At 35.8% G+C, this 18,458-nt stretch overlaps 2 protein-coding genes across 2 annotated transcripts; both read right to left on the reverse strand.

The window, feature by feature from the left end:
- Positions 1-1,252: 1,252 nt before the first annotated feature.
- LOC105439688 lies at positions 1,253-4,074 on the reverse strand. The gene is made up of 2 exons (XM_030992583.1): positions 3,547-4,074; positions 1,253-1,646 (listed from the first exon to the last, which is right to left on the reverse strand). The coding sequence occupies exons 1-2, from the start codon at positions 3,926-3,928 to the stop codon at positions 1,498-1,500; spliced, it is 531 nt and encodes a 176-aa protein (XP_030848443.1). The 5' UTR covers positions 3,929-4,074; the 3' UTR covers positions 1,253-1,497.
- Positions 3,997-18,227, reverse strand: LOC105444884 (monocarboxylate transporter 3-like). The gene is made up of 4 exons (XM_030993837.1): positions 18,140-18,227; positions 6,523-6,663; positions 4,074-4,524; positions 3,997-4,009 (listed from the first exon to the last, which is right to left on the reverse strand). Exons 1-4 carry the CDS (start codon positions 18,225-18,227, stop codon positions 3,997-3,999), a joined length of 693 nt encoding a protein of 230 aa, XP_030849697.1.
- Positions 18,228-18,458: the final 231 nt, after the last annotated feature.

Consider the following 18,458-nt stretch of genomic DNA (forward strand, 5'->3'; position numbering starts at 1 on the left):
TAATTAGGAGTTTGTTGATAACGCCATCTTCGGCGGCTTGAATCAAGTGTTTGGGGGAATTATAGAGGACTAGGCAGAATCTGGACTCCCGTTCACCTAGCTGTCTTATCAATTCATTCTCCCAGAAATATGCGAGAGAAAAAAACATCAAAGTCTTGGAAGTCATAATAGATGAAATACCTGGAAATTGTTTTTAAATGAACAACTGATGAAGTGATATGAAGAAACATCATATTTAGGATAATGACATCAACAATATTCTAAATAATTATTATTCTTTTATAACTGCCATTTCTAATACATGTACATCATTCTTCACAATAAAATCACAAAACAACAATTCTCATCTACCGCAAAGGTAAACAATGAATCAACCTTTGGAAAGAAATATACTTCTAATAATAACTCATACATCTATAAGTGAGCAACCATACACAATAATACAATACTATATCAACAGTCGTATAAAGATGGTGCCTAGCTACTTAAAACCCTTTATGAAATACATGTTTATTAATTTCCTTACAGTTCTTGACACAAAACATTTTACTTTTTCCTATGTAATTTTATCAAATTACGTTTAAAAGCAATAATTCTCTCAGTTTTTTTCAATTTGTTCTTAACTAAGTTTTAAATGAGCAAATATAGGTCTTATACTTCTAGATTTGGATATGTTTATACATAATACTTCTCAAAAGAAATTTACAATGAATATTGATATTACAGATAATGATTAGGAAAATGTACATATCTTACCTTTAATATCGACTTGTGAAATTAAAAGAAGAAATTTCAAGTGGAGAATTAACTATTTATATATTACAGGGAATGACATTGGGGTACTCAGAACTATGTACTTTTTGTGAAAAGTTCCCTGAAACAATGGAACATATGTTGGAGTAGTGTGAGCATGTAAGGCCACAATGGTCAGAGTTTCAAGCCTGTTAGAAATATATTACCAGTACTTATATAACTTTCATTTTTGTGCCTTTATTATTGAGATACAAACGAAATGACACGAATTTGTTTTACAACCTTTGTTCAATCTTAATGTAAAATATATGTATATCATAACAGCTACAGGAACTATAAACATCCACATACACATCGTGTAGATGTTTTAAACATTTATTAAAATTTAATTTTCATATTGAAAAGCAAGTGACTTTAAAGAATAATTCAACGAGCAAATTGTTTTTTAATTGGCGGGTAGTAAATGTGTTTTAGAAGATTAATATACAATGTAAGTGTTACGACATTTATTTTTTTTTATTTTTCTATGTATATTTTTTTGTTCTTCTTTCATTTTCGTGAGATAGTCAAACTATGTTTTTCTGTTTCTGTTTTGGTTAAATAATGTATTTAATTATACCTCGAAGCGAAGCGGTGAATATAAAACATCCTCATGGGAGGTTAGAATTAAAAGATATATATATATATTAACGGGCACCTCCCTGAAACATTTCAAAAGAGCGGTCTGCCCCATCCCAATAGCCCTCAGTGGTCGAAATGAAAGCTGACATCTTGTCGTCGTCGTCTCTTGATGAGGACCGCTACGATGAAGATATGAACGACCATGGCGGCGTGGATGAAGCCGATGATGATAAACACCTTCGTGAACGAATGGATGACATCAAACACATAACCTGGGAAATGAACATAACATATTTGAAAGTATTTATCAGGGATTTGCAATGTTAAATGGCAAAGCATACTTAGGTACAGTTTCGATCATAACCTATATTTGCAAGTAAAATTGCGGCATGAAAACAAATCGATCAACGTTCACGCAGCAGATATAATATACCGTACACTTTTGACACTGTATATATAATTATTGCTTCACTTTATTATAACTTAAATTTATAAATGTTATATTTGGTCGCAAAACGTATAGGTTCGAATGGTAGGTCTAATAACACTGCTTTGAACAAAAGATGACATCCTAATAATCGACAAATTACAAATTTAAAATCCATTTCCTCATAGAAGTATCATAATAAGCCTATACATTATCTTTTTATATCGGGAAAGCTGCAGTTGGTATCTAAGTCAGATTATACAACAATGATCAGTTTATTAATCAAAAAACCTGTTTATTTGTTTCCATGCTCATCATCATAACTGTTTTGCTTTTCCTTCCGCTAGAAAATATATATTAGCCAAACAAAATAACGAACATAACATAATTCCTAAACATGTACAAGAAAGATTAATGCAGGATGGCATGATGGATTAGAAAAAATAGGATAGAAAAAGAGAGATGTGAGGAGCTGTGAGAAGGAATGTCAGAGGAAAAGGGAGAGGACAAATAGAAAGGGTTGGGGAAGTTGAGTGGAAGAAGGGGCGTAGTAGATTCGATGGGGAAGGTAAAGCGAACGATGGGAAAGCGGATTATATTAAGGTTAAAGAAGGGAAGACAGAGAAGGGGGTGGGATCTTATAAAGGCAGTAGCGGAGAAGGGATGAAAAGGGAGGGGCATAGAGGAAGGGGATTAAGAAGAAATAAGAATGAGAGATGGGGGTGATTGCTATTGGTAACACGAGTTGTAAAAATGAAGACAAAATACAGTCTGGATTAGAAAAAAACTGACTAACCATAGTCCTGTCCATACAAAAGTTGTAGCGCGATGCAATGGGCCAGATGACCTTTTATCAGTCAATAACTCGAAGAAAATCATGATGGTGATACATAATAAGTGAGTTTCACTATGAATATGACTGACAAAGAAAGTGGACTAAATAAACAGTTCCTCAGGTAGACAAAGGAACATCCCTTCACTGCTATTATGTAAAAATGTGAAGAACAGGTGAATATGCATGTGGCACCTGTTCTACACATTTTTACATAATAGCAGTGAAGGGATGTTCCTTTGTCTACCTGAGGAACTGTATATTTTGTCCGCTTTCTTTGTCAGTCATGTTCATATTGTTTACAGATGGCACATGGTACAAATGACCCAAAAATATCCATAGACACGATGGATACTTCCCACCTGTGCATTTTATAATAATCACTGCCAAAGTGATGGACACTATGAATTTGATGGACAAAGAAAGCGGACAAAATATACAGTTCCTCAGGTAGACAAAGGAACATCCCTTCACTGCTATTATGTACAAATGTGTAGAACAGGTGTCACATGCATATTCACCTGTTTTACACATTTGTACATAATAGCAGTGGAGGGGGTGTTCCTTTGTCTACCTGAGGAACTGTATATTTTGTCCGCTTTCTTTGTCCATCATATTCATAGTGGGAGGTACTTCATGAATACCTTTTGTTTACCTCTTGAGAAGAATACTTGTGTATCAGATAAATGTACTGTTGGTGCATAAATGAATACTGATTACATAACTTTCATGAGCACGATCCGAGTATTCGTCTCAATGGTTTTACAATTTAGTAACGAATGACCTTTATCTGCAATTGCGCAAATCCTAATTACGAACTCGCTTATTGTAATGGGCTATTGTCCATATGTTGATTTCACAAATGTTCTTGAGATCGTGTTTCAAATGAAAGATTGGGCTATAAATTACGAACCTGTGAACGTTCCTGCACATGTCACCCCTAATCCTCCCATGAAATTACAGAGAGCCTGGGCCATATTAAAATTCCTTTCGTCAAAGACTGCATCCTTGCACAGACTGGACATGATAGCATCATCGACGAAGAAGGAGAACCCTTGGACAAAAGCGAAGGAAGCACGCACCACATAAGCAGAACTGATGGAGTCTAACAGAAATGATCGCGTGCAGATCACACCTATAGCGATGTACAAGACAAATGCATTGATGCCTTTGCTGACGAGGATAATGAAGATGGTCTGTCCGATGATGCCACCTATGCCGCCGATTGTGGAGAGGAAGATTGCTTTGGAAGGAGGAATGTTCAGGTGTTCAGCATGGGGCACTAGAAATAGCATCCATGCATAAATGGTGTAATATACCAAGAAAGGATTCGGGAGAGCAAAGAGAAAAAGTGGTTCGTTGATTAATCCACAAGACTGTTTGCAGGTTTGAAAGACGGAACTTGTCCATGATGAGCGTGTATTTTGTAATGTTTCCTGCATGCTTATGGTACGTCTTTCGGCTGGAATCAAACTTTGTTGCTCCGAAACGCAATCTTCACTATCGTCCTTCTCCTCGTTCTCTTTCTTCGCATTATGTTCCTCCTTTTCTTCCTCTTTATTATCCTCATCTTCATAGTGGATGCCTTCTATTTGCTCTGATGATTCTTGATTCACTTTATCGTGACTTTCACCTTCATTGGTAGCGGCGTTGGATGGTGCGTTTCGTATCGTTGCACCGCACACGACAAGGTTAAGAGCGATACCTCCAAGGATAACAAACGCCCCTGCATAGCCATACGCTTCGAATGACCTTTCCATGATAACAGGGAGCACCATGGACCCGGCGATGAAGCCGTATGACGCTATTGTATTCACCAAAACGAATTGTCCTTTGAAGAAATCATTCAATGCAATGACGACGGGCATGTAGGTCATTGACAAGCCAACACCTGCCAACAAAAATGTAATGATGAGAATAACAAAGCATTAGGCCTACTACTTATGATAATGATACTACTAATTGTAGGTTGAGCGTCCTCGCAATGATTTGAAAATTATTATCCAATAAGGGAGTTTACAGATAGCAAATGGTTACAAATGACGTCAAATATCCACAGATCTATACACATGGAGAAGTTCCACTTTGAGCATATTAGAATAATAACTGCCAAATTCCTAGACACTATGAATATAACGGACAAAGAAAGCGGACAAAATATACAGTTCCTCAGGTAGACAAAGGAACATCCCGTCACTGCTATTATGTAAAAAGATGAATATGCATGTGACACCTGTTCTACAAATTTTTACATAATAGCAGTGAAGGGATGTTCGTTTGTCTACCTGAGGAACTGTATATTTTTTCCGCTTTCTTTGTCAGTCATATTCATAGTGAGATGTGCTTCATGAATACCTTTTGTTTGCCCTCTTGAAAAGAATACTTCCACTAACGTATCATAGAATGTACCGTTGGTGCATAAATGAATAATGTTACATAACTTTCATGAGCGCATATCCAGTATTCATCTCTGTGGGTTTTACCTTTTTGGTACAAATGACCTTTATCTGCCCATGCGCAGATTGTATCTGTAAACTCCCTTATTCAATTATTCTCCAATATCTTTGGGAGTGCCTAGGTAGACAAGTTTGTTTTTTCCAACGGCTGAACGACCTCTAGCACGTTTTCCCTTGTAGCCTACCTTTTTTTGAATTAATTTACCCTTGGGGGTGTTTCACAAAGATCTTAAGTCAAACTTTACTCTAGGTTGGAATTAAACATTATAGAGGCTATTTGTAACCTTATAATAAAGTTTATTCAAAAGTATATAAAATTCAAGTATTTTAGACTTTTCATAAATTCCACATTAAGAACATAACATCTCAATCATAATCGAAAATATGAATGATTTGAATCATGCCTTTTAGAATAACTTTTAAAAAATATATTTTCAAGGATGCTAACGGCTTTCCATAATAGTTAAGTCCAACTTAGAGATAAGTTAAACTTAGAATCTTTGTGAAACACCCCTCCCCTAGTTCCTCTGGCAATGACAGCTGAAAAGAGGCGGTGTTCTCTGTCTGACTTGGATTGGTATACTATCTCTCTACAACTGTATATATTTGTCTTATGGTCTGTCCAGTTGACATTCAATGCTGCTCCCGAGAGTTTTGTCTTGCAAATAATACAACTACATCAACTACTACCAATAATACTAATACTACTTACTTACTGCATATGTACTACTAGTATTGATAGTACTAATACTAATAATACTAATATAGATAATATCTAAAACAATAATAGTGGTGATAACAATTATCATGATAAGATCAGATATGGACTATATAGGTTTTGTCAAGAAAAATTTGCTAGCGACTATTGCGTTTCCGACAAAAATCTATATTTTTCTTCTTTTTTCCCTGAGTCATAATAATAATAATAATAATAATAATAATAATAATAATAGCCTAATAGTCCACTCCAAATTTCATTAAACCGAAACGGAAATTCTTTTGCCCAATTGATCGTGAGCCCGGCAGCCACTGAGCAGCGCCAGATCGACGTTGCTCTAACCCTTATTGTTGAACGCCAAACAAGGTAGCAACAACTCCCATCTTTTAACGTCTTTTGGTATGACGCGGCCGGGGTTCGAACCCACGACCTCCCGGTTGTGAGGCAGACGCTCTACTGACTGAGCCAACACTTCGGTGCATCGTGTCGTGCTTAAGAGAGTTCAGCCAACTCGGTTCGAGTTGATCACAATATGGCAAATTCTACTTTTTGGGGGCAACCACAAGACAAAAGGATGGACGCCATGTTGAGCCCAAGTGAAACTTTTTGAATGTTTAACTATGTACACCTACCAGCATGTAGGTACAGACTCACAGAATGAGCAGTAGAATAAAATAATTAATTACAAAGGTAAGCAACAAGATATTTAGCTAACCCGATAATGCGAGACAAACTCCTACAGAAACTGCGTTGTTGCAGAAAGCGCAGGCAATAATACATGATCCACACAACAATCCACCTGACATAGCAACAACACGATGGTTGGTCCCCGGCAGAACAAGTGTTACAAATGGACCTAAGATATTGACAAACAATGAAAAAAGACATTAAAATTAAAGAATAAAACACATGAGATAGGGGATTGTGTGTAACGTAAACACTTATCTGAAGCCTTCAAGAAATTTCCCCATCATCTTAATGTCAGAATTATACTAAAAAAGAAAATACGATTAAAACAGATTGCTGCCCGAATATGAGGAGACCCCCCACCGAGCTGTACGATTGATGATGATTATGATGATGATGTCTTTAATTTCTCCTAATATTTAGTAATTTCCAATGGCAAGATATCAATCAACATTTGCCAGTTAATTGCCACTAATTATCAAAGTAAAGTTAGTGGGTGCCATGTAGTCATCGAATTACAAAAATACAATCCTAAATCATTAAAACAGGCCCACTGGTTATGCACAAAAAGAACAGCAACAACAGTAACTACTACTAAACAACAGCAAGAACAACAAATACTATTTAAACTACTACTACTACTACTACTACTACTACTACTTCAACTTTTACTACTACTACTACTACTACTACTACTACTACTACCACCTCTACTACCACTAATATTACTACTACTACTACTTCTACTACTACTACTACTACTACTACTACTACTACCACTTCTACTACCACTAATATTACTACTACTACTTCTTCTAATACTACTACTATTACTACTACTACTACTACTTACTTCTATACAACATCAACTAGTACTATGATGCTACCGTTGATGTTCACCAGTGATGATTATGATGATGGTTATCATTATCATCGATAACTGTCACTGTCATTGTTATCATCATCTGTTTAGTATAGTTATCATTAATATTATTGCTATCATTATTATTGTGAAGATGATCATCATCGTCATTACAAGAAAATAATAATATCATCATTACTACTACATATACCGCTAACTACTTCTACCACTACTAATATTACTACCGATAGTTTGTATATATCACGTTTTCACTTACATAATAGGTACATCAGCGTTGCAGGCAGGCTACATATCAATCCGACGGTAGCATAATCTGACTCCCACAGCTGAAGTGTTTGAAAGTTGATTAAAGTCCCCGGGCAATCTTATACAAAATTCCTAGCGGATTATCTGACTTCTAAATTCTTAATATCCGATCAGTCGGTCTTTGATGAAGTAAAAATCGCTAGACGAAATGGAGTCCAAAATAGTATATGCACGCTGTATAAAAATCGTTATTGATATACCGGAGGCCTCGGCTCAAGAAGTAAACAATACAGCGAGAAAAAAAAGGTGGCCGCCTCTGGCGATGTGGAAAGAGAACTGAGCGAGTTGAGAAAAACCGCTGATAAATCTACAAAAGACGTTGTTAAAAGCAAGTCACGGCGATTTATAAGCGATGTAGAAATATTCTCAGTTCGCTAAATGCGAGGCAAAAAATGCTTCTTCGCTGAAGTTGATGAAATGACCTGAGTCGCGAAAAAATAGAGGATCACGCAGAAGACGGAGATAAGTTGGTATCAAGTATCAAGTAGCAAGTTTATTTGTCTTCTGAAAATCACATGTAACAAAATGTAATAGAGTATAATCATAATAATAATAATCTTTTTTAAAGCCCACTCCAAATTTGTTTTATTAAGTTAAACCGAAAATGGAAAATGTTTTGCCCAATTGATCGTGAGCCCGGCAGCCACTGAGCAGCGCCAGATCGACGTTACAATGTAGAATAAAGAAAGACGAGGAGACCTTGATTGAAGCACCGCTTGTTAAGTTAAGGTGATGCCGAAAGGTGTGGGCAAAAGAGATGCTGCAATAGCTATGTCGACGATCCTATTTGTCCATACGCTTTGATTGAGGGTGGAACAGGAAAGTCCTTATTGGACACACGGTTTGGGCAATAAGGGAGTTTACAGATACAATCTGCGCATGGGCAGATATAGGTCATTTGTACCCAAATGGTAAAACCCACAGAGATGAATACTGGATATGCGCTCATGAAAGTTATGTAACATTATTCATTTATGCTTCAACGGTACATTATATGATACGCAGGTGGAAGTATTCTTTTCAAGAGGTCAAACAAAAGGTATTCATGAAGCACATCTAGGACTTTGGCAGTTATTATTCCAAGATGCTCAAAGTGGAACTTCTTCATGTGTAAAAGATCTGTGGATATTTGGGGTCATTGCTATCTGTAAACTCCCTTAAAGAAAGTGCTTACAGCTAGTTGCTTGTATGCCACGGCCGATTACACTGCACCAGGCGCAGATCCAGGGGGGGGGGCCAAGCGGGCCTTGGCCCCCCCCCCGCAAAAAAAAAAAAAAAAAAAAAAGAGAAGAAGGAAAAGAAGGGAGAAAGGGAAAAAGGAGAAAAAGGGAAAGAAAGAGGAGGAAGAAGAAAAGTAAAGGGGGAAGAAGGAGATCGGGGGGGGGGGCCGAAAGGGCCTTGCCTCCCAGGCTGTTAACCCCCCCCCCCCCAATCAAAAAAAAATAAGAGAGAAGGAAGGAAAGGGAAAGAAAAAAAAGGAAAAGAGGAGATACTGGCGTACTGATAGAGGGGGGGGGGGGGCTTGGGGGAAATCAAATTCAAACGTGGTTTATTTCTGATTCCACAACGGTGTATTACAAAAATAATGCTGAAATGACATAATTTCCGAAATTTTTCCTCACTTTTTAGTAAATTATACGTTTGTATGTGTTTGTTGGAAAATAAAAAAATTCCTAAATTTACAACCAGGCAAAAAATATGATTCTTGAGATTCCTACATGTCAGGGCCCAAGGTACGGCGGGGATCGAGAGCCTCGAGGCATCAAAATATGCTCATCTGACCGTGATTAAATGCCTAAAACCCCTAAGCTTCCGGGGGCTTTGTCCCCTGGATTCCATCTAGGGCCCTACGGCGGGCCCTTAGATGATCATCTGACGGTAATTTAATGCCTAAAACCCCTAATTTTGTTGGGCTCCGCCCCCTGGACCCCACGCCAAATATGACTTGCCAGTGTCACAAAATAATAAGGTATACACAAAAATATGCTCATCTGACCTTAATTAAACGCCTAAAACCCCTGAGCTTCCAAGGCCGGCTCCGCCGCCTCGACCCCACCTCTTTGAAATTCAGACAAGGATTAAGAGTATAGAGAACGGTACAACGCATCGTTTTCTTTCTCTAATAATAAAATGTCAAAGCCTCGCGTAGGAGGGGAGGAGGGGGGGGGGGGACTGAATTGAGACGAGGATTCAGAGGCGAGAACGGTAATACGAATCTTTAATTATATAATGAAACGTAAAAGCTTATGCGCTTCGCGCGGGATGGAGGGGGAACTAAATTCCGATGAGGATTATTTTCGAGAACGGTACAATGAATCGTCTTCTTCTCTAATGATTAAATGAAGATTAAAAGCTTCCGCGCTTTGCGCGGGAGGGGGGAACCTGAATTCAGACGAGGATTAAGAGTCGAGAACTGTACAACAAATCTTCTTCTTTCTCTAATGATTTAATGAAACGTAGAAGCTTCCGCGCTTCGCGCAGGACGGGGAGGGGGGAGGAACTAAATTTAGACAAGGATTAGGAGTCGAGAACTGTACAACGAATCGTCTTCTTTCTCTAATGATTTAATGAAACGTAAAACCTTCCGCGCTTCGCACGGGAGGGGGGGGGGGAACTGAAATCAGACGAGGATAAAGGGTCGAGAACGGTACAACGAATCGTCTTCTTTCTCTAATGATTTAATGAAACGTAGAAGCTTCCGCGCTTCGCGCAGTAGGAGGAGGGGGGGACTGATTTTAGACGAGGATTAAGAGTCGAGAACGGTACAACGAATCGTCTTCTTTCTTTAATAGTTTAATAAAACTTCAAAGCTTCCGCGCTTCGCGCAGGAGGGGGAGGGGAGGAACTGAATTCAGACAAGGATTAAGAGTCGAGAACAGTACAACGAATCGTCTTCTTTATCTAATGATTTAATGAAAGGTAAAAGCTTCCGCGCTTCGCACGGGAGGGGGGAACTGAAATCAGACGAGGATAAAGGGTCGAGAACGGTACAACGAATCGTCTTCTTTCTTTAATAGTTTAATAAAACGTCAAAGCTTCCGCGCTTCGCGCAGGAGGGGGAGGGAACTGAATTCAGACAAGGATTAAGAGTCGAGAACTGTACAACGAATCGTTTTCTTTCTCTAATGATTTAATGAAACGTAAAAGCTTCCGCGCTTCGCACGGGAGGGGGGGAACTGAAATCAGACGAGGATAAAGGGTCGAGAACGGTACAACGAATCGTCTTCTTTCTTTAATAGTTTAATAAAACGTCAAAGCTTCCGCGCTTCGCGCAGGAGGGGGAGGGGGGGGGGACTGAATTTAGACGAGGATTAAGAGTCGAGAACTGTACAACGAATCGTCTTCTTTCTCTAATAATTTAATAAATCGTAAAATTTTCCGCGCTTCGCGCGGGAGGAGAAAAACTAAATTCAGACGAGAATTATTTTAGAGAACGGTACAACAAATCGTATTCTTTCTCTAATAATATAATGAAACGTCAAAGCCTGGGAGGGGGAAACTCGCCCCCCCCCCCCCATTACGTCACTGTTGGTCACCATAACGTACCAATATTTGGCTCGCATAATTTCAAATTTGGCCCCCCCCCCCCCCCCTAAGAAATCCTGGATCCGCGCCTGCACTGCACAGTTTGATACAATGAATTACATTAAGATTGAAGACACTATAGCTTGTGAAGGTTGCTTGGGTGTTGAAGGTTATGATTGAGAGTCCTGATCTGATTCACTTATATCAACACACAGTAGCGTACGCAGGATTTTTTTCAAAGGGGGGGGGGGGGGGTTAACATTTTTTAATCGGGCAGAAAAATTCTCAACGACTCAGCCAACCGCTGAATGGGCGGGGGGGGGGGAGATTTTTTTTAAAATTCCAAATATATAAAATGTGATGATAAAAGTTGTTATCAACGACTCAAGGATTGTTCGAATATTCTGTCTTTTCTCACTTTTGCTGATGAATCAAACCTTTTCTTTCCAAATAAAAACTACAAAACCCTCCTGAATACAATGAACCACGAAATGTTATTAACTAGATCTTTTCAAACAAGTTGTCACCTAATATAAATCAGACAAACTTCATTTTATTCAGAAATGCAAGAGAACATTTACCGTAACCAATAATACTAGACAATTCAATCCTTGCTTAAATTGAACAAAACTAAATTCCTAGGGATATGTTTTGAAAATAAATAAAATGGAAAACACACGTCATATCGAGAAATAAAGGTGTTATTTGGCAAACTTGCAATATAGACTCACCTTATCTCATTTGAAATACGGAATACTTGCGTGGGGGAAAAGTAAAAATTTCCTCATCATTCAACTCGTTCTCCTGCAGAAAGGAGCAGAATAATGAACAATAGAAGCTTTCAAACCCATACATCCCCACTCCTCTATGACTATGACTATCGAAATAATTGTATTCGTAACAGGTGAAATAATTTGTAATGAGGCACTTTGAAAAGATTTATGCATTAAATTTGGTTACATTACGAAAATTGAGGAAACAATCTCTTTAAATGTGTTTTATCCTGATACCTGTTTCACAAAGCCTTTTTTCAATGACAAATTACAAAAATCAGTGACAAATCTGATGATAACCAATCAGAAGCAAGGATATCAGTAGCTTATAGCAAGATTTTTCATTTGTCACTGATGACAAGTTTTGTGAAACACCCCTCCCCCCCCAAAAAAAAAGTTAGGATTTCCAACTCCTTGGTGTTACCTAACAGAACACATTTTTATTACATTGGTCATAAAGTGGTCCAGGAGGTTGTGGGACGCATGTTCCACGGTTTAAATCATAGCCAAACGAAAATGAAGAGTATGGGACGCTGTGGTGAAGTTGAATGAAGTTTATTCGTTTTTAATGAATAAAAAACGGAAAACCCTGCATTGTACAATAGATGAAACAAAAGCATCATAAGTACAATAATCACATTATAAAAATCATGCCAGTCATCACAATTGATTGTGATTAAATTTCTGTAGACAAATGCAGTACAGTTTAGTTCAGTTCATATACATTGAAATGCAATTAAGAAACCAAGAAATAAATACATAGTATTCAATATTATATGTAAATGCACGTACAGATATCAAACAGTCATGACTCCAATCAATATTATTGAATATATAACATAAAAATTCCTATGCAAACTCACCCTAAAATAAATGTCACACGAGTAAGAAATAATACTACGTCATCGTCTGTTGTAGCTTTGTAGCGTGGTTTTATAAAAGACACCTCAAGTTACGCCTCAGCGGCTAAAGTAGGACAAAACATGAAACATCAATTATATACTATGGACTTTTACATTTAAATCAGTATTTGTTGTAAAATCCCCACGATTAATAAACCGAGTCTGATACTTACAGACTACTCATAAATCCCGTAAATAACAGAAGAATAACATGCCTCGGTACGTTTCTACCGTACAGTGAATAAAACATCTTATTACATAATATACAATTAATGAACCGACTCGTATATTGCGGCTTCATCAACACTGGTAGCAAAGTAAAACTCAATAGCATCAAATATATTCAATTATCTCTACATATCTGTATAAATGGTGCAACACAAACAGGCTAATACATTGACGGCTTAAGCGTGTCGGTTGGCGAAAAGTAAAACAACCAGCTTCGCTTAAAGCAAGTGAACGAATGTCCATAATATAAAATGCCCATCAGGGCCTTGCCTGACATAGCGCACGTTCGTAAGGACTACTTTTCGAGCATGAATGCACATCCTTCTGAACTAAGTATAATAACCAATTTTAGGATAGAACAATAAAACATACATGAGAAAATATCATAATTTCATTACGGTACATTAACTTTACCTACAAACAATTTATAGATAAATAATCAAGGGACTACTTTATCCTTAACGTAAGTACACAGACCCACGTGACCATTAAAGTAACGATGCTTCGAGTCTGACACGTATTTTTTAAATTAGACACACCCAATATGCTGTACGGTGTTTTTAAATGAAAAACCAAGTTTTGAAAAGGTAAAAACGAGTTTGGTCACTACAAGGTAAACAAACAGTCCCTTTTCTTTAACTGGACATTGCAAAAGCTACTATTACGATTGATTCGTTCACACTCAAAAATTAAAGACTTTTGAAATTGATTTGATTCTATTTCTGTATTTTGCCAAATACAATAACTGAATTAGAAAGAACATTTAAACGTAAGGAATATTACAAATATACAAATAGTAACTGCATGTCAACATAAAAAACATATAATAACCCTTTACGTTGTATATCTAATATTGAAACATTAATATCTAAATTCACAATTAATCTTTTCAAATTAGCACATCAATAGTATTAAAAAATAAGTAATATTGTAAATTATCTCTTTGTAAGTTCTTCAATGTTTTATATATATGTTTCTGATTCATCTTCCTTTCATGATCTTAGCATACTTTATATACATGACCGAATCTTGTAAACAGACATGAAATGCGCTATAAAAGAAACAAAAGTAATATATTATTATAATTTTAACAACGAACTTAATATTTCTATAATTTAGTGCATTTGATTTAAACGACTTTTCTCACTATCTGTGGAAAAGTGCAGGAGACCGCCATTGTAAGCGGCGCTTGAATAGGATGGCGGCCTCAAAAGAAAAATCTTATATTTAAATCTAAATGAAAATGTGTTCATACCATTTTGTGTATGAGTTGTGTTTTGTTTGTGTGCGTGAGTGTGTGTGTGTGTGTGTGTGCGCGCGCGGGTGTGTGTGGGTGTGCGTGTGTTTGTGTGTGTGTGGGTAAGTGTGATTAGCGAATATCCCTTTTCAATAAAGGAACAAACAGTACGAATAGCAAAATTTAATTGCACTGTGATCGAAATTTGAGATATCAACAAACGCCTATTGAATGTTGAAGTCAATGATGTTGATATTTCAATATCATTTTTTTTTTAAAGAGATGCATTACAGGAAAATATTAATGAACATTGCCTTTTTGAGTTTTTTAAGGAGTTCCAAATAATTTGTCCATGATGTCTTACTGACTTGTGGGCCAAAATAATTGCAGGATTTTGTAAGTAATAATCTATTGAACGACTGGTGGTATGTGTGCGAACGTTTGAGTTTAAGATAAAGTTGAGTTCTGGTCATGCGATTGCATTGTGAAAGAACCATTTATTTATTTATTTATTTCTGATATTTAGACAGGGTGACTCACTATTACCAATAATGGTGGTCTTCCATGAGGCCCTGTTATGCATAATGAAGTACATTATAGTTTAAGAAATATATGTATGATAATAATATTAATAACAAAACCTTGAACATAAATTAATAACATCAATATATAATAATAAGTAAGAACATGAGTAAACATATATACAAAGTATTTGGTATCCTCATAATAAAATAATGGTTTGTTTGTTTTGTTTTGCTTTGCTTTTCGTTCAAGAAAACGTTGTTGCATAATTATAATATTTTAATTTAACATTAAAGCATAGACAGTAATTAGCTTTTAAATCCGATGAAAAGTAACTATAAACATATTTCGGTAAGTATTAGACTTTGAAAAAAGGTTACATATACTTTGAGAGTTCAATTGTTATATACATGTTAACAACAGCAAAATATATTACAGGATAGTAAATTGCTAGATAATATGACAAATTAATGCATGTAATCAAGTATAGCAATTAAATGTACACTCTTGAATAGCATTAAAGATACAAATGTATATGAAATCATTCTTTAAGTTTGAAAAGCGTTATATCGTCCTACATTCAGTGCTAAGAAAACATAGACTATAAAAACAAAATTCCTCTTGTCATTCTACCTCATTGGGAATCGATAATGCAAGATTGTTTAAACATGTATTTAAAGGTGTTCACAGAGCTTGCCATTGCCAATGGTCTGTCCAACTGATTCCATGGCATAATTGAAGAAACGAGGGGGCTATTTTTTAAAGCATTCTGTTTTATACTTTGGAACAAAAAGTACACCTTCAACTGCCTGCATCGCATTATGCTGATGAATGTCACTTATTTTAATTAAACTTTCTTGTAAAAAGGATGGCGCCAATTAATGTGTGCATTTGTACATCATACAAAAACGATGAAATTCAAAACGTTTTTCAATTGACATCCATTTCAGATTGCTAATCAATTCACTGGATGGAGTCTCGTAACTTTTGTTTGAAATTATTCTAGCACCTCGTTTTTGAACTTTCTTCAGTTTATCCGTTTGATCCTGATACCGATGTGACCACACAGAGGAACAATAATCAAAATGAGGCAATACGAGTAGATTATGCAACAACTTTAAAGATGTTACGTTGTGGAATCGATCAGAATTTTTTTTTTATCATGTAGCATATAAGTATTGGTGTGTACTGCAAGGTTCTGGAATCATCAAAATGATAAAGAATTTGGCCCAGTCTTGGTAAAGTTACAAGCACTGTACATAGAGATATGTATAGGGGACTACACGAAAATGTGGAACAAAAATCTGTCCTGATTTTTATGATGTTATATGCCATATTTACATTGAAGTGAATTGAATTGAATTTATTTATTCACCACCATTGAAAACATTGAAACAAAAGATATATACAAATGTACAATGATAATGATAATGTCAATAAAACATAAATAAATGACATGAATTATAATGATACATGTTCTACAGCGATATACATGTACATTATGACAAATATAAACAATTATTTATAAGTAATGTTAGTGTCAAGATTAAAACAATGACTATTTACAATGAGTTTGTGATCAATGGTAAAAAAAAGTAAAAAATAGCACATGTGCTAGTCGAGTCTGACACTCTAAAGTCTAAAATAAAGTTTATTGACAAAATACACGAAGGGTTTCCAAATCCTATAAACAAGATTTGTGTATAATATAACAATTAAAAAACGAGACTGGTTGCTATATACAACTACCAATTACAAGGTCATAATTCTTGGTTTTTGCCTAAGATTAATTTTGTATTTTGTTTACGAAAAGAGGTTCTTGATCTATAAATTCTTAGATCAGTAGGAAGCATATTCCAAAAATTACTTCCAACAAACGAAACAGAAAACTTTCCTTGGTCTGTTTTGAATAAAGGAAGACGTAATTGTCAAAACGAAACAGAAAATTGTCCTTGGTCTGTTTTGAATAAAGGAAGACGTAATTATCGACCTGTTTTTTTTTTTTGTCTTGTGGAATATTCATGTTGTATCATACTGCAATAATGTTTTAAGGAATGAGGTAATCATTCATTTATCAAATCAAACACAAAAGTACAAATAGATAATTTATGCAATTTAAAAACATTCAACAATTTGAGGTCATGAAACAGTGTATTAGTATAAGAACGATGTGGCTTGAAAGTTATAGCACGTACATCCATCTTTTGAGTATAAAATATACAATTCAAGTGTGATTTATAAGTACAACCCCAAACCTCGATGCCATATGTAATATGTGGCTGTATCAGAACTTTATAAAAAATCATTATGTTTAGGGGCAAAGTGCCGTAATTTAAGGAGGATACCGACCTTTCTCCGTATACAGTCATTAACAGATTTTGTAAGTGAATTCCAAGTTAAATGTATGTTAATGGTAATACCAACAAATGTCGCTTCCTCCACTTCTTTTAATTATGCCTCAGATATTTTTAATCTCCCTCTAAGCACGGTCTTTCTAATACAACTACTAATGAACATGAAATTGTTTTTAGACGCATTGATAATAAGCTTATTTGCAGTGCACCATTTCTGTATTGATTTTAAATTTTCGATTACTTCACACTCATCTATTTGATATACACCTTTGGGAAAATTATGACAAATATTAGAATCATTTGCAAATAGTCTGATATTGAAATAATTTGTCACAGTTGGCAGGTCATTTATAGAAATAAAAAAACAGAGTTGGTCCTAAGACAGAACCTTGTGGTACACCACATTTGATATATCTACTTTATGATGATGACTCCATATATTTCACAAACTGCATTCTGTCACTAAGATAGCTTTCGAGCCATTTTAGTGCATGTCCTCGGATGCTATAATAGGATAGCTTTTTAAATAATATGTTATGGTTTATTGTGTCAAAGGTCTCTTGAAAGTCAAGAAACACACCAAGCGTAACACATCATTTGTCTATACTTTTCAAAACCGTATTCATAAGATTAATTACTGATAATTTAGTACTATTCTTTTTTCTAAAAATGTACTGATGGTGATATAAAATGCTATGCGTTTCTAGGAAACTGGTCAATCGAACATTAACATTTGTTTTAATACTTTACCCAAAATTTGTAAGACAGAAATGGGTCTACAATTCACTGTTTCATGTTTATTAACTTTCTTAAACAGTGGAGTGACTTTAGCAATTTTCATTGGATCAGGGAAATTTCTTGCTTCCTATGAAAGATCGAAGATATGTGTTAATGGTTCAGCCAAAATAGATGCACCATCCTTAATCAGGCGAACTGGAATGTTCTCGTAACCACAAACTTTCTTCTCATCTAGAGCCAACGTGTAGTCATTAACTTCCTTCATTGTGACCGGTTTCCAAAAAAGGGATTGATCTACACTATTATTCTGATAATCTTCCAAAAATGTGAGTACATTTGGTATTGCTGATGCTAGATTTGGACCGATGTTTACAAAGAAAATCATTAAATACATTGGCAATTTCAGAATCAGTTGTCAGAACCTCATCATTTCCATTAATACGCCTTATCATTTTTTTCTACCTTAGAACCTTCGTTACCATTATTTCTCCAAGAT

Source organism: Strongylocentrotus purpuratus, unplaced genomic scaffold (genome assembly GCF_000002235.5).
Source record: "Strongylocentrotus purpuratus isolate Spur 01 unplaced genomic scaffold, Spur_5.0 spur5_scaffold_20, whole genome shotgun sequence".
Lineage (NCBI taxonomy): Eukaryota > Metazoa > Echinodermata > Echinoidea > Camarodonta > Strongylocentrotidae > Strongylocentrotus > Strongylocentrotus purpuratus.